This window comes from Lutjanus erythropterus, chromosome 11 (assembly GCF_056507025.1).
Source record: "Lutjanus erythropterus isolate fLutEry1 chromosome 11, fLutEry1.hap2, whole genome shotgun sequence".
Lineage (NCBI taxonomy): Eukaryota > Metazoa > Chordata > Actinopteri > Lutjaniformes > Lutjanidae > Lutjanus > Lutjanus erythropterus.
The window spans coordinates 28,258,427-28,285,526 of NC_139327.1; the positions used below are offsets into that span (position 1 = coordinate 28,258,427).

The following is a 27,100-nucleotide window of genomic DNA, read 5'->3' on the forward strand; positions in this document are numbered from 1 at the left end:
AACTGTTCCCAGTGAATTTATTAAATTTTTAGGTCATTGGGGTTCGCAGCGATTTTATTATTGTGGAAACAAGCAACCATGACCTATTTTAAAGCTAATACACTGTAGTTTTTAAATTGGTTATGAAACTGTGTCAACTTAATCACTGCAAGCATCTTCATAAAGAAGAATCTTCGAAAAAAAAAAAGAAGTACTGTATCACTTTAAGGGTACTGGTATTGGTTCTGGTATAGTAATTTTTAAAATGATACCCAGCCTTAATAACTCTATATGTCCTTAATATCCAATCGAGTCCATAAATGAGAAGACTGGCCTTTTCTGAGTTCTTCTTAATGTTTGCCCCTGGGTCAGATTCTCCATGAAATCAGATTAAGCGAACCTGTGTTTACATTTTCCCAGCCAAAGTTACAGCGAGTCGTACGTTAGCTTGTTAAAAAAGAAGGCTGATAAGGTTTTTATTTAGATACTGGGTTTTGATGTTATATTTTGTGGCTATTACGGTGGAAACAGGCTTAGCTTAACTAACTCATAGTATGGGGCTCATTGTTGCTTGTTATTGTCAAATTACAATGTCGCACTCGTCTTGCACTCTGTTTATGCTTCCAACTCACTATTTGGACTGTAGAACTCATTTTTGGGTGTGCAATTACTACATATTACCCCTTTAATTAATGTGAACAAATAAAACTTTTACATGAAGTTAGGGACAAAAAGGTTAGCTGATTCCACTAAATTCTTGTGTTATTTTTTACAGTGTACATACAGATAGATACAGCTCACATGTATGTGAGAACATGTGTGATTTGTCTGTGTATTTGCTAGCTGTGTCCCACTTCCCCTATCTATCGCAGATTGTTCCTAATGAGGCCCCTGGGAAGCTGCCCGGAGCTCCAAACCCGCCCCGTTACAACTCTATTTCAAAGCTCTTGTCTTCGAGGCTGCGTAGCTTCTGAACTACCATGGCTGGTGAGCAGCAGTCCAGCTCTGTCATTGTCCTCACTGACATTGAAACCATCAGATTTGGCCTATATACTCTGTTGATGTTTGAAATAATGTTGTACGCCCATTTATTTACAAATTGCGCAAACTGAGACACTGCCCAGACACACCAAGCTAACACTTGCACTCACACTGCTTGCAGACGCCCGCATGATGTGGATTTTTGTTTGCCCAAGCTGTTTCTTTTTCATTTTCCCCTCATTTCTCTCCCGTTTTTCTGCTACCACAAGGAGAATCACTGGTGACTTAAAACAGAGCGACCACACAGAGAGAAAAATAATGTCTCTAGTTTTAACAAAATGCCTCCAAATGGGCAACACAATGGATTACTGGCGGGGAAGCAGACAGAAAATAAGCTGCAAAATAAATGAGGAAATGAAGGGGAAAGAGGCTGCAGCTGTGGAGACACAGAGAACGAGGGAGCATCAACATGTAGAGATGTACAGTAGGTTATGTTAAAGAATGTCACATCCCCTCAGGGAGCAGCTTTTTCCTTTTGGTTCAGCGAACATGCTTTTCCTTGCACATCCTGTCCTGTGCTGTTTTCTTTAAATCCTCCCTGCTGGGAATACTCCAGGTAAAATGGGACAACTGCGATGAGCCATTTACAGATGACGCTTCAGACTGAGGCACTTAAACATGGAGTAGAAGCTTGGAGTGGGGCGTAAAGAGGGAGAGGCAGATCTCAAGTTCACATAGTGTTTTGTTTTTGCAGAGTTCACGGGGATGAGATGTTAAACTCTCATAAGCATGCGCTCTCACAGACACCTGCACTGAGAGGGAGCCATAAAAGAGGAGAGATTCACATTACCAAAAGATGGTGTAGTGGTAAAACCCTGCCTAAATGCCTAAATTGAAAATTATCCTTGCTGGCCTCGGACCAAATCTCTCCAGAGCTCATCGCATCTGTTTCCCCTCTCAGCTTCTCCTCTCAATAAAGAAAAACAATTCGGGAGCATGTGGCTGCCCGCTTAAAACGAGTGAAACAGATCAAGTAAAAAAGAGAGCGTGATGGAATCAGAGATAAAGAGGCCAAGTACAGACAGTCCTGCCAGGACGTGAGAGGATTTAACACCATGATAAGGTTGTATTGATCAGACGCCTTTCAGTCTGTATACCTTTCTGAGCCAACAACAGCCTTTCTTAATCTTTTGATTCCTCTACTTTTCAGTCAATCCTTTCATCACTCCAACCATCCATCCTGGACATCCGCATTGATTCTGTCTAAATCCAGAATCGCTCATGTTTGCTTTAAATTTTTATTTGGTCCTTGATTCTTGCGATTCAGAGGCGTGTTGCAGGAGTGTTCGGAGTTCGTTTCCTGAACTGATTCTTTTCTGAATCTGTAATATTGCAGATGTCATTTTAAATTGTTCCTGACAGTCCACCGCTCCTCGCTGTCGCCGCAGTCATGCACACTTGGACATTCAGGCCACAAAATGGACAACACAATCGCTGCCCAAGCACTTGAGATGTCTGGCTGACTCCTCATGGGAAATCAGTGCCAGTCCCATGAATTGTTAAATTCAAATGGTCACATGGGGTTGTTCATGAAGTCCTGTATAGCTGCATCCCCCAACAGGCAGCATAGGAATAGTACATATGTCATACACAACATGCCTTTCCCTGATGTGCACAGATGTGACAAAGATGCCACTGGCAGCACAGAAAAACGGGCTTGACCAGTTAGACAGCTTGAATGAAAGCAAGCATCAGCAAACCATTATAGTTTATAAGAAGACCTATGACTTGTTTCATTATGGAGATAGTTTGGATGATTTAATATGGGTTTGTATGAGGTACTTATTGATACCTACAGCAGAGGGCTGTTGACACGTCCCCAGTCTAGAGATGCAAAGAGGTCTAAGAACGTGAGAAGCTAAGCAATGAACTGCTGTGGACAGGGTCAACAACAAAAGGTAATTTAGCCCTTTAAAAAAGGTCCACCTAAAAAAATCACATATCAATTTAAGTGTACACTATTTTCTATCAGGAAACAGCCATTGTATAAGCCAAATATTGCTTTCTCCAAATCAACCAAACTCCATAGGCAAAATCACTCATTTTACCTTGCAGAAAACACATGTTGCTGGTCTACTGCTGCTTCGATTTGTTAACGTGTTTGTGTTATTATGTGATTTTGATGAATGTGAACTATCATTTTAAGACTCAGAAGTTACTCAATAAAACAAACAAACTAACAGGTCAAGATAGCGGTAGACCAGCAACTCCAGTATTCTATGGGGCAAAATTACTGATTTCATCTATGGAATTTGGTTGGTTTCACAAGAGCAATATTTGGCTCCTATAACAGCTGTTTCCTGTCAAAAATTGGCTGTCAAATGACAAAGTTGTTTTAAAAAATATATAGTAAATTTAGCATACAGATGAAGTGATATAGCTATTTTTGGGTGGGGATTTTTAAGAGGCTAAATTACCTTTTGTTGCAGACCTTGTGTCCCTCTCTGCTTCTTCAAACTGGGGGGATATCAACTGCCATCTACTGTAGGTAATAGACTGTTTATTGATAAGTACCAAATACAGTCCCACATTAAAAAGTCCAAACTATCCCTTTAAGTATGTAAGTAATACACACTATTTAGTATTGTTTTTTTTGGTTTGGTTTTGTTCTACCATCTTGTGGTTCCAGACAGCTCAGTCATGCAGTCACTACTGCAGAGGTTGAGTTACATTACAACAGACAAGTTGTGTAACTCAATTAACTGAACATGGTATTATCATTACCGCTCAGAAACAGTCAGCCTCCTGGGATTTTCCTGAACAACAGCATCTTTAGCCTCCTGAGAGCGACAATAAACAAAAACATCAGCAGTCAGTGGCAGTCTTATGGATGAAAACATCTGCAGAATGACAAATGTGAGACATGGAAGTCGTGACATTTCTCGCACAATCCAGGCCTAAAAAAATTCTGGAGTGCTCGCAGGCAAAAGAGGGTCCTATCTGGGACTAAGTAGGTGTAACTGATACATGGGACACAGGGCAGAGGAGGAGGCATGAATGATTTATAAGATGAGGTGCAGTATGTACACTCTTAGCAATAAGGATTGCAAAAGGGTTCCTCTAGAAGCGCTGAGGTTTAACTGAAAACCATTTGTTTGTGAAGAACCCTTTATTGAAAAAAGGGTTTGTCAAGGGTCCCCTGTAAGTCTAAAGGTTCCATTAAGATCCATTTTCATCCAAAGAATCTTTTTTGGAAGAAAGAATTGTTGAAATCCTTGAATAACCATAATGTCAAAGGGTTCTCATTAGAACGCCCTAAGTGGGCTCTAGAAAAAACTCTTGGAATGTAAAAAAGTTCTCGGAAGTACCCCCTTAGTGGGTTCTAGGTAAAAGTCTTGGACTTTAAAAGGGCTCTCTGTATAACCCCAAACGTGAGTTCTAGATAAAACAATATAAAAGAGTAGAACCCCCTTGCTGGTTTCTGGATAAAACTTGAGGGTTCTCAGTAGATCCCCTTCAGATGGGTTCCCCTCCACAGAACACCCAGAAAGGAGTTCTCTGTAGAACCTCACATAGGGGGTTCTGAGTGAAACCTTTCACAGATGATTCCAGATATAACCCTTTATGCTGGGTTATACTCTTTGAATGGCTTCCAATTGGAGCCTTAATAAAAGGTTCTTCTAGAAACCCAAAAGGGTTCTCTTGCAGAGCCCTTTTTGGTTCTAGTTAGCACCTTTATTTCTAAGAGTGTCGCTTTACTATAGCCACACATGCACAGACTGTATTGAATGCTGCTCCATGGGTCTCAGCGGCAGGCCAAGGCTTACACTCATCATTATGGACGCCCAAAAAAGGCTGTCATATCCCTCACTGCTGCAACCAGCATCACAGAAAAAACTGCTACTGAAGCTCTATCATCAGATCCCATCGAGGGTAGAGCTAGAAAGGAGAGTTAGATTGGTCAAAGAAAGAGAACAAGTGACTGGGGAAGAGGGAAGGATGTTGGGAAAGAGTACTAAAAAGTGAGACTAAAGACAGAAAAGGAGACAGAGGGAGACAAGTCTGTAAAGGCACTCCATTATGTTGGCAGAAAGGGATAAGAGGGGTCAGATGACAGATTGGGAAGACAAAGAGTGGAGTGATTGAGAAGGGATGAAACAAGTGGATGGAAACTGAGCGAAAATGAGAATGATTGCTACCAGAGGGGAGAGGAATAGAAGAGAAAATGAGGGACAGTAAGGCTCAATGTTGCTAATGATGGAGAAAAAAAAATAATAAAGTCATCAGTCAAAGGATGAAGAATGGATGATCATTCTTACAAATGATGATAATGGTGAAATTAAAATTAAACGAATCGCCATTTAACCTCAGATTCCGGAGTCATCTAGATCTGAGTGTAACCATGACAGAGTCAGCATAGTGTCAGGATTACTTCAGTCATGAGGAAACGTTCGGTAATCTGTAAGCAATTACAGTTTGAAAGTAACCTTCCTAAACCTTGTGTGTGTATGTGTGTATGTGTGTGTGTGTGAGTGAGTAACAAATGGATAATGAGTGAACGTGTGTGACGGAGGGACAGAGATAGTGGCTGGTGAGCACTCTGTCGGGCAGTGATAATGCTCGTGCAATTGTTTGCTGATTACAGCCTGTTTGTTGGCGCTGACATCATAGATAATTCAACAGCGGATACTCTGCCAGGGCGTTTCTGTTTGCCGGGACCAATATGCCCTGTGCACTTTTATTACCATAAATGTAATGTAAATGTAATGTATACATAACGGTTGTGTGTACACATGTCGTCACACATTGTACAAATGTTTGCAGTGTGTAAGCTCTACTCTTTAGTTTTGACAAGAATTTAAAACTAGACTAAATTTAATTGTTTACTGAAAATTGTTGTGAATTAAAGACATTTTCAAGATTTAGTCAGGGGAACTCAGCTTTAATTTTTCCTCAGTTTTAGCCATAATTTTCTCAGGCAGTTTAATGCAATGGATTTTTCTGAAGAATAATTCTCCTGGCTGTAAAAATTCCAAGTCATCTCGGCCGAGAATGTGTTCCCGACAGTATTGGTGCATCATTATTGGTTTTCAGACACTGATAATGTTTATTACCTGACAATTAGACTTTTATATATTTCTGAGGTCTTCTGCTAAATTTGGCAGCATTCTTCACTCGATATAGCTCTGATGTCAGACAAAGTCCATGTCAAAAAAGTTAGAAAGCGGTGTAAAATGCAAATAAAAATGAAATGCAATGATTTGCAAATCGTTTTTGACCACCATTCAGTTGAAAACAGTACAGGGAGCATCCAGATTGTGACTAGCTTAAGGTTCCAACGCCAGCATGTGTGACTGTATGGGGGCGTGTTAGTGCCAATGGCATCACGAGTAACTGTCACATCTGTGAAGGAACCATTAATGCTGAAAGGGGTACAGGTTCTGGAGCAAAACATGCTGCCATCCAGACAATGTCTTTTTCAGAGATGTGCCTGCCTTCAGCATTTCAGCAACAATGCCAAGACACATCCTGCATGTGTTACAACAGCTTGGCTTTGTAGTAAAGGAGTTTGCCTGGCAGTGAATGGTTTCATCCAGTTTTTTTAAGATAGCTAGATTTAATAGTTAGGACTTAGGCAGCCCGCCTGGACAGAGCCAACTATTTTGTCTCGTCTTTCCACTTCAGGGCATAATTAACAGAAATTCTGCCTTAATTTTGGCTGTCAGTATTTTTTTTTTTCATACGTTGTGGTCATAATTTAGTCTGGAAAAAATGATGTCACTAGTAAACTCTTAAACTTTATTATTTTGTCTTTTGATTTTTCAACCACAAAAACAAAGCATTTTTCAGGGATCTTTGGTCAGATCTATTTTTCTTATGAGATAATCTTTTTCTCTGCAAATATTTATTTTGTGGTGGTATTTTAAATCATACCAATACTAATGAATTTGGCAAAATATGCTTTTCAGAATTTGTTATGTTTTCCTCTCTGTCACTAACCTGTGCACCTTTCATCCTTCTACTGAAGAGTGTAGTTATTTTATTTATTGTCAAGACAGCGCTCTGCTGTATGTGTGCTATGTATTTCCTTCTTCTGGTGGCTGCCAAGATTTTCTGCTGCTTTAGGCCGCCCGCTTGGTTGCTTTCAGATTAAAAACCACTCTATTTCTCTCACTGTAAAGGCGTCATAGGCTCCCATTTATCTCCCATGTTAGCCCACGGAGGACACACTCACATGTGAATATCTGAAATCAGTACTAAAGAACGAGCCAGACCAAGTTGTATACATGAGTTCTCTGCAGGGAAACTATCGCAGTTAATATCGCAATTTAGACATTTTTATTACCCTTTTCATTTTTAATTTGATCAGCATTTTCTTAGCTTTAGCCTGAGCATCAATGGTGTGTTGATATTTACTACCAATTTCTTTAAATAGCATTGATGTTTGCTTTCTCATTTTATACATATACAGTATATATATATGTAAGGACCAAGATGAAAGAAGAGATGGATAGATGGATATTTAGTCAATGGAGGGGTCAAAGGTAAAGTGGTAATGGAGAAATAGTAGATGTAGGATTGACTGACAGATCTGTGGGTTGATAGATGGCTTTGAATAGACCTGGAGATAATATAACAGAAACCCAAATAGCCAAAAACCTGATGACCAACATGGGAGTAAAAACACTGACAGTCAGTGCATAGTTTATGTATGTCTGGTTCATGCAATAATAAAATGGCTGCAGTATCACTCAGTGTAACCTCCATGAATAAGCAAAAAAAGGAGGATGCATGAAGCTGTCTCTACAAGTTTTTGAGAGAAATGTTACAGATTATATTTAAAATTTTTCCCCTCTGAAATTTATTGTTATAATTAGGCTAATTAAAAGAAAATCACACATATAAACAGTGACAGTTTAAGCAGTGACGGCCTGGCGTTCAGTCAGACAGGCCAGAGGTGGTGGTGGCTCAGAGAAGGGGTCATTAATTTGCATCAGGCTGAATGTTTAAGAGAGCAGTCTGGATTATGGCTGTTTGAAAGTGATAATTTGCACAAGTATTATTAATGAATGCAAGAAGAGGCTGGTGCCTGTCAAAGGGCTCGGAAATGGAAACTTTTTGTACATTTGGAGGAGGAGGCTTGATTAGTAATCAGCAGGACTGGTCTTCAAGAGGAAAGTTTCACTGTGGCTGCATCAGCACAGCCACTCTGAAGTGTTTCAAACTAACCAAGTCCCCATTGTTACAATTAGTTTTTAGTGCATGTGAGGACAGGCCGGGGCACTGTTGCTCTGTGTCAGACATTAATTGGTCATTTCCCTTCATGTTCTATAACTATCTACAGTAAAACTTCCCACCATACTTAAGAAAATTATACCAGCTCTCTTTTTATATCTATCTTTTCTCTCCACCTACCCTGCAACTACTAATAGTTTCATCTACACATTCTACTTGAAACGAGAATAAAAGCGAGTGCCAGTGGTATCACATTTGTTCTCGGACATTGTGCCAATTTGCCAAAGTACCTCATGTAATCTCTGAGGAAAAAATCTTGCCAGTGTGTTTGTGTAACATATGGTGAATTATATGCATTGGCATGTGTTGTATATATTTTTATACACACTGTTTTAGATATCTGTGGCTAAATAATATGCACACTAAGACAAAGATTCTCTTTTTTTCAGTCAAGGACGCCTCACAACAGGGCTATTTAACTTCAACAGCAAATGGGCCAAATGGGAAAATCACTAAGGGTTTGTGGGTCACACACAATCTTTCATCTGTTAATGGCTACAAATAATGTTTACAGTATAATGTTAATTGATTTATTCATGCAAGCACTCAGGAAAACTGGAAGTGAACTAGCTGTGATTTGACTTGTAATGCCTCTTCACATTGTAAACACATCAGTTTATGGCTTATTGCAACTGGTGGGTAAATAAATACTTGTCAGTCCATTAACTGCAAGACAGAAGCTTGCTGTTAGCTGAAGCTGGCCCCACAGGAGTTTTAAAGATTTTAAAGATTTTAAAATATGGTTGCACCACACACATCAGGGAAATTTCACAGATTCTTGTCTCTATAATCTCTCACACCCACACACTACGAGATTTATGTGAGGGAGCACAATCTCACATGATTTCACGTAATCTTGCATGATTTCATGGTGAAGCAAATGTAAACACTGGAGATGGACAGCTCGCTGTAGTAAAAGCAGAAGTTAAATTATTCTGGATGAGAAAACATCTGGGGAGCAGTGTGTCGCCAACACATGCTGTCTATTCTTCAGTGATGATTATGTTAGCCGCACAGGCTTGAGTTTACTGTTGCTTGGCAACACCTCTGTTTCACTTCTGTACTAAAGTAATCATTCAGATTTTAAGTTGTAAATATCAAACATGTTTGATATTTCCAGTCCTGTCAGTAACATGAAGATTGTCTGTGAATGCCTCACACTACAGGATCATTTGGACAGATCTGGTGAGACCAGACTTAATCTGGCCCAAAATCTGTTCAACTGTGGGGCCATCTTTAGCTAACATGAATTTCTCTGGGGCCCCATCAGCCCAGAGTGCAACGTGAAGCTTGATTTATTGAATTGCCAGTGTGGAGTGTGTGTAATCCTGTTGCCGCCAATCACAGCACATCGGTGCTTTAAAAAGACGTAAACAAAACCTTATTATTTCAGATCCTACAGTCTATGGTTCAGATCTCCAAAGTAGTTCAGAGATATGTACTTTAGTTCAATTTATCACACACATACCAGCCTGATTTGCAGGCAGCCTCTTGTGGACCATAGAAAAATTCAAAAGGGCCATGTCTACCCCATGGGGCGCTAGTTGAATAGACCTGCCTTCCCAGATAGACAGCATATGGGGGACCCTGTCATTTAAGTCCCTTGGAATAATTTGATAGAGCCTATTTTTTTTAGACTTCTATAGTCTTAATTATGTGCAAGAATAATGCAAGAAAAATGTCATAAAATCATACTGAGCATGTATTTAATCCAAGCTCTCAATGCAGAATATCCATAAAACAGTTCACATGACATCAAATCAATGAGCAACAAGCAACCTGACTGACCTCACTGTTGTTTCTAAGAGGTCCCTACAAATACTGGATTTTGGGGCTGATGCCATTTCTTATGTTAGAGAGTAAAACAATTAAGATTTTGATATATTGGCCAATATTCTTTTTAAACAGACTATAAAATACATACAAAGTTTTCATATAGACACATATCAGACAACAAATTTGCTGATACTGATATAGAGGGATATAGCTGTGATAGGCCAATATCAGACTAATATTGGCTGACTCAGTTAGGCTCTATAATTTCCATGGTGATTAGGAACCTGGAGTTTTGTTAAATTAAAATAATCAATAATTTATCAAGAGTTAAAAAAAAATATATATAAAAAATAAATAAATAAATACAAATTTACATTCTTTATAGTTTTACAGTTTAAATGGATGAATTTCAAAACCTTGTCTTGCAAAGTGTCATGGACCGAATCAATGCACCTAGATTTACAGACTCTAGGAGAGGCAATCAATAGAGGGATAGAGAGAGGGTAAGAGGCAACGAAATGTGCTGCTCGAAACTGGAAACTCCTGTCACCACATAGTGTCACTCTCTGAGGCGAAACGCAACACCTGCACGCAGGCATGAGAGGCATTTTCACTCAGCAAACACACAAAACAAAACAAGCAGAAACACAGTCGCCGAGGCATACGGTCCTTAAATACAGGGGTGAGGAAGCGCCGGCATAAAAGAAGCGGCTGGTTTAAGAAGCTGAACAGTCAAACACATCATTTCACGCTGCCATGCAGGGGACTAATTATGCTGCATCAAGAGAAAGACCGGGAGAAGAAGAAGAGAGAGAGGGAAGAGGGAAGGGATAAGAAATGCTTCATTTTTTGTTATCTATTATGCCAACCTTGCAAATATAGCTCGAACCAAAACAGCTTAGGGATGCACGCCTCTTGCATTCTGAATAATGCTGAATTTTCATTTGACAGCTGACATCTTTGTCCAGAACTCATTCCCAGGGCCAGGGACAGTTTAATCAATATCTGACCAACCGAGCTTCTACCCGCAGCTGAAAAGCAGACAGCTTGAGATGTAAAGCAGCTCCTGCAGCTTCAGACTTCTGACTTGACCAGCATCTGTCAGGCTGAAGCGTCCTCGGGCGAGACTCCGAATCACTGCCAACATTAGTTGCTGTTCTTTTGACCTCTAAGAGGAGGAGGGCAATATTTAAAGAACTTCCTCTCAGGGATAAACACATTAAGACATGTTTATTACATTTAACCTGTAATGACACGAGCTTGTGCCTCAGCCCTGAGAGCAGCTCCTCCAACAACGAAAATAAGGCTGACTTTATGGACCCAGAGATCGTTTGTCTGAGCTTTTGAACTAAACTAAAAATCCATTTTATTGCAGTGATATCAGCCCTGAACCAGAAAATAGACTCATATGCCCAGAAAATCACACAGGGTACAGCCAGCGTCTCATTTTCCCTCTTTTCTGATTGATTCTCTATGGTGCTACACATCGGTCTGATGCTCAAGGGAGGAACAAACTCTTTCTTTTTGTCTCTCACTTTGTTTTTGTTAGGGTAGACTGAGCACTCAGTCATATAATCTCAGCTTTCCTCAGGATGGTAGTGATAGCAAAGCATCCATTAGTAATTCAGTTTTAAATTGGAGTATTGTTATCGATCAAAGCCTTTAGTCTTCTGATTGTGAAATAAATTGTATGTACAATATGAGGCAGTATAGTATTACACTGAGGCTTATACACAAAGGCTTGTGGCTTATATGTTATCCTGGTATTATGTTGTTATGGCACCCTTTTATAAAGACCTTATGTGCTGAGTCTGATCCATTCTATCCATTTGTCTCTGGGCCTTGTTTGGATGCTTCATGTAAGTAATTCTGTACAGTGTGTCCATTTTTCTTCTCCTTTCAGCCAGTGTCAGAGCTGCAGTCTTAAAACTTGGCTATTGAAATAATTCACATATCTATTGATAGAATAACTCTGACACAAACATTTGGGCTTGCTGATGGCCCCACACTTTGGTGAATTTCATTGTCATGGTGACAATAAAAAACACATGGTTAACAGTGTGAAACAGTCACAGTTTGGTTAGCTTTAAGCTACAAAATACTTGCTTAGGTTCAGGAAAAGATCATGGTTTGGGTTAAAATAAGTCAGTTAGTTGTGTAAGTTAGCTTACCTAACTTAAAGGTAGAATCTCCTGCATTGTTTTTAAATGCACCATTCAAAGTTTGCCTCTCCACCCTTGCTCAACGAATAAGAGCGAGAGGGAGGGACATAGACTGTCAATTAGGAAAGTGAGCACTGGTAGTGAGAACATTGTTTCACAGTGGTTACATTATAAAGCCCAAATAAACATGCTCACACTTCCGCACAGCACCACATTTTGTGTGAATACAGCTGAGGCGATCCTCATTCTGCTCTGCCTGTGTGTGTGTATTGTGTAAAACTCTTTCTGCAGCTCTCACAGTCAGAGAGCAGAGGAGGGAGATGGAGAGTGCAGTGTAACCGTTGGTTTCTATGTTTTATAGAGTCCTGACCTCACAACCTGCACACTGTATTGGATGGGGGCCAAACTCCACTGCCAGACAGGTGGAAGCGCAGAGTAAAGCAAAACATGAGAAAATAAGGAAATGAAGGCAGAGGACAGGGTCTGTGCTGAAACAGACACCACCACACACTTAGTGGGTAATTAGTGATGATTGAGAGGGATTATATTTATAAGAGTGTATTTATTTTTTAGGAAAATGTTGCAGCTCATGCCATTAAATTATGTACACTATATATAAGTTAAAAAGAAGTCAATGTTGACTATTAGTTTCACACACACTTAAACTCCAGTCTCCTGGGTGAAAGTCCTGTGTTTGTACACAGACTTTTTCTCTTTATACTTCACCTGACCAAGCTGCTGTATTTGTACATGTTGTGAGTGAGAATGAGCTGCAAAAACACACAAGAAAAAAACATATGAAAAAACAAAATTGCCGAAAGTATTAAAACAACAGCTTTTACTTTCTTTGCCTATAGGTGACAAAATCAACATGTCTGCATCTGCAGGCTTTAACTGCTGCTGCTTCCTTCATATTACTACTGCATGCTCTATCTATCTATCTGCACATAACTAGATAATGACTCACCTAACATCAAATTGAGATATTGTGCAGCTACAGTGGATATTAAATGCAATCAAAATTGGTTGCATATTTTACAGTTATCTCACACTCGATCAGGTTGAGGAGTCAGTCATTTGTGCCTTTGTCATTCGTTGATGCTTCATCCATTCTTCACCAGTGTTCAGCTGTCATACAGGGAGACATCCATCACAAAAGACGAATGGAGGCAGAGAGAAAACATACTGAGCTCGACTCACTTTTTCTCAAATGAAACTTACTTTTAAGTTCTCTGAGTGATTTTATGTAAAATGCTGAAAATAAGTGGCTGAATAGAAGTAGATGAGAGGAGGCAGGTTGGGAGGGTGGATACTGTCTGTGTGCATATAGCGCTTTCATAATTTTGCTTGGATCAGATGATAATCATTGTTAACACAAATGCTGAAATTATGATTTAAATTATTTTCTTTTCATTTCCTCTTCATTTAGTGCTCTGTGTTTTCTAGCCATACTGTTAGAGCTCCATGCTAATTTGCATTGTTTCCAGAAATTATTAATGACCTCCTCTGTTGTCGGTTCAGTAATAGTTCAACTATAACACCGGACTGAACTGCTGTAGTAGACATTTTGAGGAGCTGTGTAGGAATTTGACATGCAGAACCTTCTAACAGGGCTGTTGACTTGCCAAAATTAAGCAAATAAGAACAGAAAGTTACAGGGAGAGAGACTAAATTGAAAAAACGCACAGGACAGAGTGAAAATGGAGAGTGACTAATGGAGAAAGAGTAAGTAGAAGCTGAGAGACTGAGGAAGAGACAGGAGGGCGGGAAGCCAAAGGGTGGGGAGTCAGATGCTGAGGCAGAGAGCTGCAGACGCCAGAGTTGAAGTGGGACCCAGAAGAAAAAAACCTGACAGAGAGGGAGTGATAGATAGAAGAGGTTTATTTGCTTTTGTTGAGCCAACATCATTTATCTCGGGTGAACAGCCTCCCACTGCTGAGAGGCTGTATGACAGAAATCAATCAGAGGGCAATCGTCCATACTCTTCCACTGATGCGCCAACCCATCGATACATGCATTAGGAAAGGAACGGTAAGGGAGAGATGCATGAGGAGGGGGAGAGAGAGAGAGAGAGAGAGAGAGAGCTGGAAAGTATGTAAGAATGTAACTAGAGACGGTTCAACAGAAGAAAATAAATCAGCTAGCATTACTGTCTCGCAGTTGTTTGCCTCCACAAAAAAAGTCTCATTCCAGTTTACATCCATGTCTGTGTAATGTGTGTAGTAAAAACTTTGAAGGAATGTAGTAAAAGAGACTAAGTGCATTTTTTTTTTATCACTAACTAACTAATGTCCAGTAAATAATTTCCAGTGAGAAATATGTTGTCTTTCCCTAGCATCTATTTTTACAGAGGAGTACAGAGGACTGATAGAGAACTGAACATTAGGATGTCACAGTGAAGTTGACCTTTGACCCTTTTGGCATATATTTAGACATCTGTCTCAATTTTTCCAAAATTGGTGCATGAATTTTTGAGTGACAGCCAAAAATGTGTTTTGTGAGGTCACAGTGACCTTTGGCCCCTAAAATCTAATCACTTGATTACTGAGTTCAAATGGACATTTGTGCCAAGTTTGAAGAAGTTCCCTCTGGTTGTTCCTGAGATATGGCGTTCAAGACAATACAATGGATGTGAGTTCACAGTGACCCTGAAATTTATCAGTTCATACTTGAGTCCAAATGGACATCTGAAAACAATATGTCTCCAGCCACAGTTGTTGCTGATGTGGAGGCATAAAAAGAGTGGAAGGAAGAGAGGAGAAGAACAGAAGAGAGTGAACCCTTTGCCCCGAAATGAGTTCTGTGCATGTGTTTAATTGTCAGTCAAAAGTTCTTTCATGTTTTTATGACCACCAAATACTCCAGCAGTTGTAGCCTTCCCCTCGTTTTGAAACTCAAGAACATAATTATTTCTTTTTCCCAGAATAATGAGGTGAATATCTGAGTCTGTTTGGACTCACCATGCAATATTTTGGGAACAAAAGAGTTGAATCATGCAGCACGAGTTGTATAAAGACAAGTAATTTGATGTGCTTTTTGGATCCCTTTGATTTAGCAAACTTCAGTAGTGTTTCATCTCAAATGGGGATGGAAGAGGATAATAGAATTAAAGATGCACTCAGTCAGTGGAGGTACTCATTGACTGAGAATATTAGCAAATAAGACAGTGTGCTGGCATTGTCATGTTAATTTTGGCAGCAAGTTTTGATTTAGTTTTAGTTTATAGTCTTTTCACTAAATTGCCATTTAGTTTTAGTCATATTTTAGTTGGATTTAGTTGACTGAGAGTCATTAGATTTTAAAATTTAAGATTTCTCTAGAATTTCCATACTCATACTTCCTGGCAGATCCGGTGCTTCAGGAGGAACAAACATCCTTAATCATGTCATATTCTGCTGGTCCCTCCCAAAAAGTTTCACCTCGTTTTTATTTGTTGACAAAAAGTGTCAAGAGACTTCATCCTAGTTGTTGTCATCATAAATTACTACATCATATAACTGAAAACTATTGCTGTACTTTAAACTAAAATGATTAACACTGGAAGCTTCACAAGTCAAATAGTTTTGTTTAGGTTTATAGATAGAGACAGACTCATATATCAGTTGGCCAATATTATCAGCCGAATATTGGCCTGGCACAGCTATATCAGTCTAGAACAGTAACTGCATATATGTTGGACTTTTTTTTTTTTTTTACAGGAACATGATGAGCTTTTTTAGGCCAGTGGCTGATGCAAAGTTCTGCCAACCCTGGCAAAGGAGGCAAAATTTCTACAGTCTGAAATCAGGGTGAGAAAGCTCTATGGGTACACAAAGTGGGATGTCAGCCAGCATGGTAACAGTCAGCAAAATAATAATATGTTTGGAATACATGACTCTGTGTCACAGTTGCACAGTCATCGTACATATTGACACAGAATGAAACTACGTGAATAGATTAGATCATGTTTGTTTCACAACTGCTCATTGAAGACGATGAATTAACCTTTGAATAGTAGCTGAAATGATAGACGGTAGATGGATGATATGGATAGAAAATTAGGTTTGTGCTCAGTGTGTGTGCGTGTGTGATATCTTTTCATTGTGCAGTGTGTACGTGTGAGTGTGTTTGTTCTATTCCATTGTGTGTGTGAGCCAGCCAGGTCTTTTTACTGGCCAGAGCTAACACAACTTGTGGAGGTCCCTGCTGAGATCAATACATCAGAGCCTCGAGCACCTGTCAGGAAGCATTGTGCGCGTGTGTGCGTGTCTGTGTAACCGCGTGTGTGAGTTTCTATGTGTGTGTGCGTGTAATAGCATGTGACAGTCATTAGACTTCAGTCAGACCTCCTGCCCACCTCCCTGGAAGAGAAACAACATGAGATCACATGAATCAACTGCTGCACATACAGTATAACACAAAACACACACGCAGACACACACACAAAGCAAGCGTGTGTGCGGTGAGTGATGCTGGCCAGAGGCACGGCCGACAGTCTGACACCTCTGATGACATGAATGGGAACCCCACCTGACATCAGCCTCCCTTTCTCTGCCCAACGGCATACAGATAATAGTTCCAAGGCCAATGTCACTTACACACTGAGGGATGACCACAGGCGTGCGCACACACATGCTGGTGTAGCATACGACACACACACACACAAACACATGCCACACTAAAACATGTATGATGTATGTGGAGGAAAGGAGACTGCAGTAAGGCACACACTGACCTACATCAGGCACTTGGTGCATCATCTCACACGTTACATGCGTGTCCACATGGGAGAAGTCAGCCTTCAGGGTCAGCCCTTTCTGGCAGAAATCTTGTTATTTCAACCCAAACCTAAGCAAGAAGGGATTTGTAGGAGAAAACCTTGAAGGCAAACTTATCTCAGCAGCCATACATGTGGACGTATGTATAATGCATTCCCATGTGCACACACTTAAGCACACACACACACATGCACATAGAAATATGCACTCAGCCCTGAAGGAAAGCATGACTTTACTCACACATGAGAGCACAGAATGCCACATATAGCGTGCCTGCATATATATGATTTTTACGTCCACACACATGTACTGATGTATGTGCAGAAACACACACATAAACTGGGAAAAGAGCACAGAAACACTCGATCTAATTTCCTTCTCAAGTTTCCATGCACGAAGTGATTGTTTTCTTTACTACTTTGGATACCTAATTTGCATTGTGGGCATGAACGAAACATAAGTCACAAGCACATTGTACTGTGCGCTGTATTGTGAACGTTCTGAACGTAGATGCAGGCATGACAGAACGAGTGCCAACAGAAGAATCAGAGTTTACAGCTCTGGTTGGGATTTCCTAACATAGTATAAAATACGAGGGCTGAGATAGGATCAGACACAGCCATGAGTTCAGGAATTGCTTCTGTAATACGAAGATTGGATTTTTCCTATCTTGGAAACTTAAGACAAGATAGGATACGCACTTAGGAAATTTCCTGTAATGAGGGCCCAGGGGCTTAGATGCCGTTTTCAGCATGTACGTTGGTAACTTGGAGGTTGCTGTTGTTTCCTGTAGGATGTGGACTTTGCAAATACGGATAGCAGATGCTGCCTGAAATGGGCAGCCAATGGCAGGCTTATAGCCACATTCTTCATACGGAGAATCAGACTAGGGAGTGTATGTTTTAATGAAAGATATTTTATGACCATATGTGAGACTAAATCACTTGTCAAGACTGAATCTTTGTGCATTTATGGTATTACAGGTTTGTTGAGCAAAAATGCCATTTTCCCTGCCTGTAATTTACACGGTTTAACACAATCTCAGCCAGGAGCAGCTCAGACCAGCCAAAGTCTTTGCTGTTGGTCCCTGGAGCATTTTGGGGATTAAGTGCCTTGCTCAACACTCAAGGCAAATGCTTCTCATTTTCTTGCAGTGCAGCAGATTTATTGGACTCTGCTTCAACATACAGTATGTACACTTTAGCTTGAATAGATTACATGAGGTTGTTTGAAGTCAACACAAGACATTTTTGCCTTGTTACTATAATTCAGCACAAATGTTGTTTTCTGGCTTGTTGCTCCGTTTGACTGAATTAACCAGCATAATTCGTTGAGGTTATATTCACAAGAGGCAGCTGGGCCATTTAGTGGTTGAAAAACGTCATTATGGAGAGAGACATAAAAGCTCTGCCTCCAGAAGTATACAGTACCATGACTCTGGACCTGGAATCATCCCCATCTTCACTGTGCTGTCATTGAAATAATGCAAAAAAGAGTGAGAAGGAGAATCGTCAAGAGTCATGTAAAGACTTTACAGAACGTCAACAGCTGAAAGTGTTTTCTTGTCCTGTGAGTGGGCTTTAGATATATTTTTTAATCATTTATCTTCTTCTCCCACAAATTATTTTGTAATTGGAACCCGTGTAAACAGATATCTCAAGCAGAAATGAAATAAAAATTTAATTTGGCAAGAAATTCTAGAAAATCATCTTTAATTTTATTCTGTTTTATCCTCATGTTGATTTAACAAGCACTAAGTAGATAATATAACTGAGTAAGTTAAATGTCAAAAGGTGCCATGAGTTACAAAAAAAAACAAACATTAGTATTCAGTTAAAATTCAGACACATTCTTGTTGCTGTAACTACCTCCTCCTTGCCTGCGGTGATTTATTCTACATCTTTCCAAAAATGCTGACATGCACGTGGGCGTGATTGACAGGAAGTGGGGACGCCCTCTCTCCAAGACATCTCCTGACTGTTATGAACAATGAACCTCGGGTTATTTTTTGACGGAGCGGATCATTCAGGAGAGTCGCCTACCTGTCAGGGTGAGAAACTGTCAAACTGCTGGCATTTAGACAGCTAAAATACCTCGTCTATGACAATGACTAGACAGGAAATTGGTCCTTTTTTAATAATTGCGTAAGCTTTTTTCACAAGGGGAAATTTAGCTGTATTTGAACCAGAACGCATGCAAGATCTGTACATACTTGCCACCTGTTCTATGGTATGGCAACTGCAGTACATTGACGGGATAATTGCCCTGTAGTATGGGGGAAATTTATCACCATTCCTACAGTTTAGATGGCCTCAGGTGTGGAAGAACAAGCAAACGTTCAATTAAAAATGTCCAGCCAGAGTGATGGATGCAGGCATCCTTGGGGCCACTCAGTAACAAGATGCATCATTCCTCACAGTTTAATTAGAATCAAACAGTTTGTGTGGCAGCTATAGCCTTTAGACTCTGGAACCTTGACCTTTAATTATGGCAACCCCATCAGTGTAAATTTGGGAGCTCCTGAGCCAAATGCATCATCCGTCTACGGTTAGGCAAAATTGGATAAAATATCAAGTCTGAGGCAAATGTTTTCGTCCTTAAAGGGACAGTTTACCCTAAAATCAAAATACATATTCATTTCTGTGGTAGAAAGAAAGCAGTCCGTGCATGAGGCTGCTCATAGCAAGGTCTGTGGATTAACCTTGAGTAACCAGGTCATGATCTCTGGAACAAGACATTGCTTTTTTTTTTAATTGTTGTTTTTGAAATGTATTTTTTTCGGCGCTTTGACCAACACAAGCCGATTGCCATCTACTTGGCAAACTTGGCACACCAAACAGTCAAGATCCTAGATGAGTGGTGTGAGGTAGTTATGATGGCTCCAAGTGCAGACTATAATGAGGGGCCCCAGTGCATGCTAGTTACCAGCTACGAAGCACACACATACCATTAGGCAATAAGAAAATATTAATTTAATTGAAATCTTTAAATAGTATACACACATATATATAGCCTTCTTTTTTATAGTGTATGTAGAATATGCATATAATTTTGGTTCCCCCACCTGCACACTATGGCCCCTAGTGCAGCTGCACTGCCTGCACAGTCTCTATTTATGCCCCTGTCCTGGATTCTCAAACATGGTGCAAATTACCCTGAAAGTATGCAAATTCCCTCTGGTGGTACATCAAGGAATAAATTAATTTAGAATTGAAAAATAAAATAAACACCACTTTATTTGAAGGTTTGTATGTAAGACTGTCATTTCAAAGTCATAACCATGTAATGGCACCTGTCATTAACGTGAAGTAGTCTTTACAAATGTTTATGACTGCTATGTTGTTACCTAAAATGCTACCTTAAATGCATGGAGTTGCTGACATTGTTTAAGACATGTTTGTTATGCCAAATTTACATTAATCATATGACAACTTGGTAACATCAAAACTGTTTAGGTTTATGTTTTAACATTACATTATACTGTCATATGTGGTTGGTTTTGTGGTTCAAGTAAGTGGTATGTTTTGAGCCTGTCATAAAGATGCCATTAAGTTTTATTACACTGTCAAATGCTTATTAACTGTCATGAATAATTTCCAGGTTTTCAGGTAAAGTGAAAAGGTTACCCTTTTATATTTTAAATGGTGGTCATAATGGTGGTACTTGGAGAGCCTAATATATTCCGAAGTGGTACATGAAGTAAAAAGTAAAAAAAATACAGCTATAAGTGGATAAATAGTGCTGCAGGAGGGATGAAAAATATGTATTGACTGATTGATTTCAGTGTGAACTGTCCCTATGATTGTCAGTTGGACTAACTGGGGGATTAGTGGTGTTAGTACAGTATTGCCTAATATTTTGTAAAGTTACATATGGACACAGCTTGAACTTTACCAGCTTCAATCAACTGGGCACTTTTGTTTGTGGCTTCTTTTAATGGAGAGGAGTCATGGTGTGATGCATTAAAAATGAGCAACGGGAGCAATAAATAAAGACAGAAATTAGATCAAGCAGACTATATAAACATAACATAAACAGTTGCTTAATTTTCACCTCAATTAGCAAGACATTAACCATACAGTGCAAATACCAATGACAAAATGCAGGTCTACACATTTACACTATTTTTTCTTCACTTCAATTAGCAGAGGAAATTGGCTTTACCACTAACATACCTCGATGTGCTACGAAGCATCAAGACTGCACTGCATCCTTCTGGGAGCGTAATTACAGTATCACTGTGTAGATGAGGGTAAAGACACCTCTGAATGACTTATTCTACAAATCTCACATTTTAAAGTCCCTGTAAGTGGTGTCCTCAATTGAATTATTCGCCAGCCAATTTGTCACAAAGCTAAAGGTTTGACAGGAAATCCAACTGGTCACAAAGATAGATCAGATCTCTCCCTAATAGTCTTTAGTGTTAATAGCAGTTCACAATACCTGTAAATTAAAGCAGCACGTTACTGTCAAGACTCGAGAGCATGAGGAGGTATATAGAGGAAGATTTAATTACTTAATGCCAAAGTTTAATCAGAATGTCATATATCAAATGTTCAGATGCGAGGCCACACATACACACACAAGGCTCTTCAAGACATTTGTTACAGCAGCTTTACCCATTTAATCGTGTTAATTTTATTTAGACAGGCAGATTGGTTACTGGCAGACTCAACAATTCACCACAGTCTGGGGCCATTTTTCAAGGAACCAATTACGAGTCTGCATCTCATCGATCAGAGGGCTACCTATTCACAGTGACATAAATTAACTTGTGTGTCCCTAAACAAAGGCTGGGGGGATGTAATTGCGCCAAGTGTGGGGGTTGAGTTCTCTATCCTGCAACTACATAACGAACACGTCTTTTTATCTAAGGCTGGTATTTCTAATTGTGTGTACCTACAAACTGCACTATTACAATAGAGTACACTATAAAAAAAATAAACTGTTTTAACAAGAAGTTATCTCTGGGCTGCCTTAAAATTTTAAGTTGACTGAATTTAAAAAGACAAGTTGAGGTAATTTGTAACGAATCAAAGCAAATAAACTCATCTAGCAAATAATTTAGTTGTAGTTGAGAAGAAACATGTTCAGTAAGCTTAAAATATGAAGTTGGACAAACGACTCTTCAGTCACATTAAGCTGATGAGTTGATTGGACTGTACATTACATTCATTCATCTCATCATTTTAAGTCAAAAGACTTCAAGCTAGAAGTGCTGTGGAAAAAAAAAGAGTTTAATTAATTTGAATAAATAAAAGTTTACATTATATTTACGTTAAATTAAGGAGAAAAGATTAGTTGATTCCACTGAATTCCTGTATGATTTTTTACAGCGTAGTCTCCTGTCTTTGCCTGATGTAAGCGAATTTGTGCATAGAGATGTGTTTGTGCGTTTGAAAGATGCAAATGCCAGTGGTAATTATAGAGATCCAGAGCTGCTATGAGTGACGAGGGTGTTGCGTTACATTTCTGTCACTGCCTTTGATGGATGATGTTTATTTCACATCCAGTCGGCAGCCATGTATATGAGCGTGCTTGTATGTATATATACTTCTGTGCTGCATGTTAGTCCTCCTGCAGTTTAAGGCTAACTGTGGGAGTCAGTGTCAAAGTAATATTTCTTCTTTTTATACTCACGTAAATGTACTTACAATATCATTTATGAGTGGTACTCGCAGGAACAAATCTGGGTTGTATGAATTGATTTCTCTTCTGCTGTCTCCCCATAAACAAGCTGAACATGCTGCTGAGGACAAAGAGAAGTAAAAGCGAGGGGGTATTTATTTTAAGCAGCGTTATTTATAGACTTGTGCAATCTCGTTTGAAGCAAAACGCTCAGTAGCACATGAAAAGAAACGACAGTACTATTGAACTCGATGCAGGAGTCTGTGCTTGTGCGATTGTGTGTGGCAGGGTAGATGGTGAGGGGAAGGGCTCAAAATCAGAAGGGGGGGGGCCGGGGGGGGTGGATGTGGTGGTGGTGGTGGGGGGGGGGGGTTGCATGTGTGTGTTCAAGGGTTTTGATCTCTCTCCACACTAAACAGAGAGGAGTCCATCAGCAACAGATACCCCTTTAATTATTCAGGAGGTTAGCATGAAAAATAAATGGCTGCTTCCTGCAGAGAGAGGTGTGGTGCTGCTCTGGTTCCTCTGAGTCTTTCTGCCTACGGTACACTCACACAGAGGTTAGGCTGGCCGATTGATTCCTTTCAGCGATGATTGCGGATCACTGCTTTTGTCTCGTTATCGGTCGAGACTGCAACTGCTGGGCAGCTGCCTCCACCTCATCTACGCTGAGATACTCTGCTGTGTTTTTTTTTTGCACGAATTCCACAAAACAGTGGTGGTTCTCAAATCTACCGACTGTACGTTTGAGAAAAAAGCAGTTCAATAAAAAGCCTTCTCTGACTTGAACCAAGCATTGCACAGCACTTCAGAACATCTTGGATAGGCGATGGAAAACACTCCAGCACAGGGAGGATAACGATTAAATGAAAAATTTGATTGATCAAATATAATTTAATCAGTCTACTATCAAATAAAGATCTAACAATTAACAGAAATTATTTTTATTTGTATTCCATCCCTGCCATATTCTGCTAATAGATCGCCCTAAATCTTACACACTGGACCTTTAAAATAGTAGATTAGACTCTCAAGTCAGTGTCTAAACGCTTTGGTGAGACTTCAGTCTCCCACCTTTTATTGCTAAAACTGGTTGGAAACAATTAGAGTTAAAAAAAACCAAATGCGCAGCAGAATTAATCCAAAATGCTTACGGTGGTGACGTAATAGTTGTGTGCCTACAACATGTTATGTGATGTCACTAAAGCAACTCATAACATGAAAGTCACATGACACAAGTCACATGATGCATGTATTATTAGGCATCTTGAAACTTCGGGGACGTTTTGATTTTCACATAAAACATGAACCTTGGTGAAAGTCCTGTATTTGTTTCCAGCTCCTCCAGATGCAGACTTTTCCCTCATTAGAGAATGTGTGTCTCATACAGATGTGGATAGTTTTAGATTGAGGGTACTTGAAAGCCCGCTGCGTCTATTTCAGCAACTGATGGGTACCTTTTGTTGTCAGGCAGTGACAAAGCATTGGCGTCTGACAAGTTGGGAGTGGGAACAGGCTGGTGCCTACCACTGAGGAGAGTGGAGGGATAGTGTCGTGTCCAGTAAGACATCTCCTTTAAAATATGTAAGGGGTGTAGGTTTGTTAGAAGCCATTCTTTCCACAGTTTGAGAAACTATTATGCATTTCAAAATCCCCAGATGATCAGTAGGTGGTGAGTTCTGCACTTGCCTGGTATCATGGGACAAACAATACATTGAAATATTTTAAATATAATTGCTGCACACAAATAATACCAACCTAGACATCTCTTTACCTGTGAATGACTAAATCAGTGGGTAGTTTTTATTAAGTTTAAATACAATGACAACATTAATTATTGGTCTGATCTTCCAATCATTTTGATGCGAAAATGGTTTTTAGTGTTTGATCTAACCCTGACTGTGTACTGTTCCTGGGTTTTATAGTCCATGTGAAGAATTGCAGGTAGAGATGAATAAGTCGGCTGGTGAAACAGACAGCAGGCTTAAGAGAAATCAAGCTGTACACACAATATACAATATACAGTGTACAGCTTGACCTCTACTCATCTTAAAATTGACAGGCTCCAGTTTGCTGCATTGCTTTTCTGTAGCCACACTGCTACAATTTCGCCAACAGCAGTTAAACTGCACACTTTTCAGTTTGCACTGCAATGGCTCCTCTTTCATTAAGGTTTAATACCAGCACCTGACTGTAAATACACTTACAGCATGTAAATCTGGACTTTCATTGCATGTTTGTGAACCTCTTCCACTTTCATGTGACAGCGTGGATCTACGAGAGCAGTTCTCTGAACAATACAGGCTTGTCACACACTCAGCCAGCTCACTTCCATGATTAGACTGGAAGCAAGCCAGTTGTCCCTGATGCCGTGTCACTTTGTTCTAGGTGATAGCCATTTGGCATTAGCTGACTTTGCTTCTTTGTCTGTCTTCAGTGCTTCTTACTTTGCCTTTCTTCTCCCGTCTGACTAATTTGTGGGTCTCTTTGTGTCATTGTCTCCTTTTTCTCTTCATGATGATCAGCCCTGAAAGAAAGAAAAGGTGGAAGAAATAGCTCTGCATAGACTCTAATATTAGCTTCCTCTCTGGGTCTATCTCTTTCCAGGTGGTCCATCACGCTGGTCCTCCCCTCCATGTGACTGCTGCTGCAAAAACCACAAGGGCGATGGCGAGGGTGAGAGCGGCACCTCCTTCAATGAGCTCTCCACCTCCAGCTCCGAGAGCCAGTCCGAGGCCAGCTCTCCCCAGGGGACCGTCATCTGTGGCCCGGTCAGCCGGCAGTCGCACCCCCACGCCAACGTCCAAACCCTGGACAGGCCACTGAAAAAGGGCCCCATCGCCATGCTCCAGCAGTCCGAGCAGAGGCGGAAGAGTGACTTGCTCCGCACGCTCACGGCGAGCTCCCGCGACACCAGCACCTGCAAGAAGAGGGCGGTGAAAGAGAAGCTGACGGTGGAGGAGGAGCTGGAAAAGTGCATTCAAGACTTCCGCAAGATCAAGATCCCGGAGAGGTTCCCTGAGAGGAAGTACATGTGGCAGGCCGACCTGCTGAGAAAGTACCGCCTCTGAGCCAGGAAACGGGACAGAGGGAGCAGACACATGAGGCCAAGGATCAGTTTACATGTTTTTAGATCATGACTTTTGCAACAAAAGGGAGATTACACTAAACTTAATCCAGTTTCTGGGGGAAACTTTACGCCAGTAGGTTGAAAATTCACACAGAGGCTAGAAAGAAGCATCAAAACCAGACTGTTCCCTTATTGACATATGTAGTGCATACGTATGTGTGTGTATGTAGTTTAGGCCTACTGTATGTACTGTAAGTATGTGCTGTACCTTGCTGAATGCTTCAGAGCTTTGAATAATTTACTCCTGAGGACCAATCCAGGTGGACGAAAGACAACCTCTATGAACCCATCAACAAACGGAAGGCTGGCTAATGGCTACACTGGGGGTTACTGAGGGTTACTGGACTGCACACACTGTCATCTGTCATCATTTCACAGAAAAAAAACACAAAGACAAACACTGATTTAGTATGTGAATGTGCGTGTGTTTATGTGTGTGTGTTTGCACCCAGGTGGCCTAGAGGTCACCGATAAATCTGCATCAGGACCCATTAATAATTCATGCTGTCCCGACAGTGCTCACACTATAAATACACCCAGAGCTCTGCTGCCAGGGCGGTGTAAACCGCTAGGTCGATTACTCAACTTCTAGGCAACATTTGGGGACTTCTGAGGCAGGAGGAGGTACAATTTCATCAGAAGCACAATTAATTTTCTTCTTGTAATATCAGATATATTGCAAACATACCCCAAGTGAGTCTAACTGCCCTGCGTTGCATTGATTTTTGCTGTGTTGGCTAGATGTGGAGCAATTCCCAATTTACCGTGATAAGTGAAAGAGTGAAGGATGCGATGGCCAAACTATGGGGAAATACAGAAGTTCAATAAAGAAAAGTCCTGATTTAAAGGGATAGCTTGGATTATATGAACTGGGGTTGTATGAGGTATTGATCGATAGTCAGCGTATCAGCCACAGTAGATGCGGGCATACAGTGTATGCTCTGTGGTCAGTACCCTTGAGGTATTGTTTGAAACAACCCAGTACCAAGTAGTATTGAAACTCCAATCAAACGATACCTGCATTCAATTCTTTTGGTATACAAATCTAGAAAAAAAAGACTATTTGTATAGTTTTGCTTGCAGCCAATCACAGCAAGCGTTCTTCATGAAGAAGAACCTTCATAAAAAGGTATTAAGTGAAGTAGTCCTCTAGTATTGGTATCACTTTAAGGGGACTGGTATTTGAACTGGTATTGTAATTTTTTAAACAATACAGTGCTTGATTTCGCCATCAGACAGCCTCTTCTGACAGGAAATATCGTTCTTTCCAAACCAACCAGACTCCATTGCTGGTTTACCACTGCTGCGATCTATTAGTTATGTTATTGTGGAAATTTGGTGTTTTAAAAGGATAGTATAGATTTATCACAGTCACAGAATAACACAACAGT

The 27,100-nt window shown here is 40.2% G+C and overlaps 1 protein-coding gene across 1 annotated transcript in view; it reads left to right on the forward strand.

Annotated features, from left to right (window-relative positions):
• Positions 1-26,957, forward strand: part of kctd16b (potassium channel tetramerization domain containing 16b) — a 108,909-nt gene extending 81,952 nt beyond the window's left edge. The window contains exon 2 of the mRNA XM_084729872.1: positions 25,187-26,957. Coding sequence (XP_084585998.1) covers positions 25,187-25,650 — 464 coding nt within the window. The 3' untranslated portion in view covers positions 25,651-26,957. The remainder of the gene's footprint in view (positions 1-25,186) is intronic.
• The last annotated feature ends 143 nt before the right edge of the window (positions 26,958-27,100 follow it).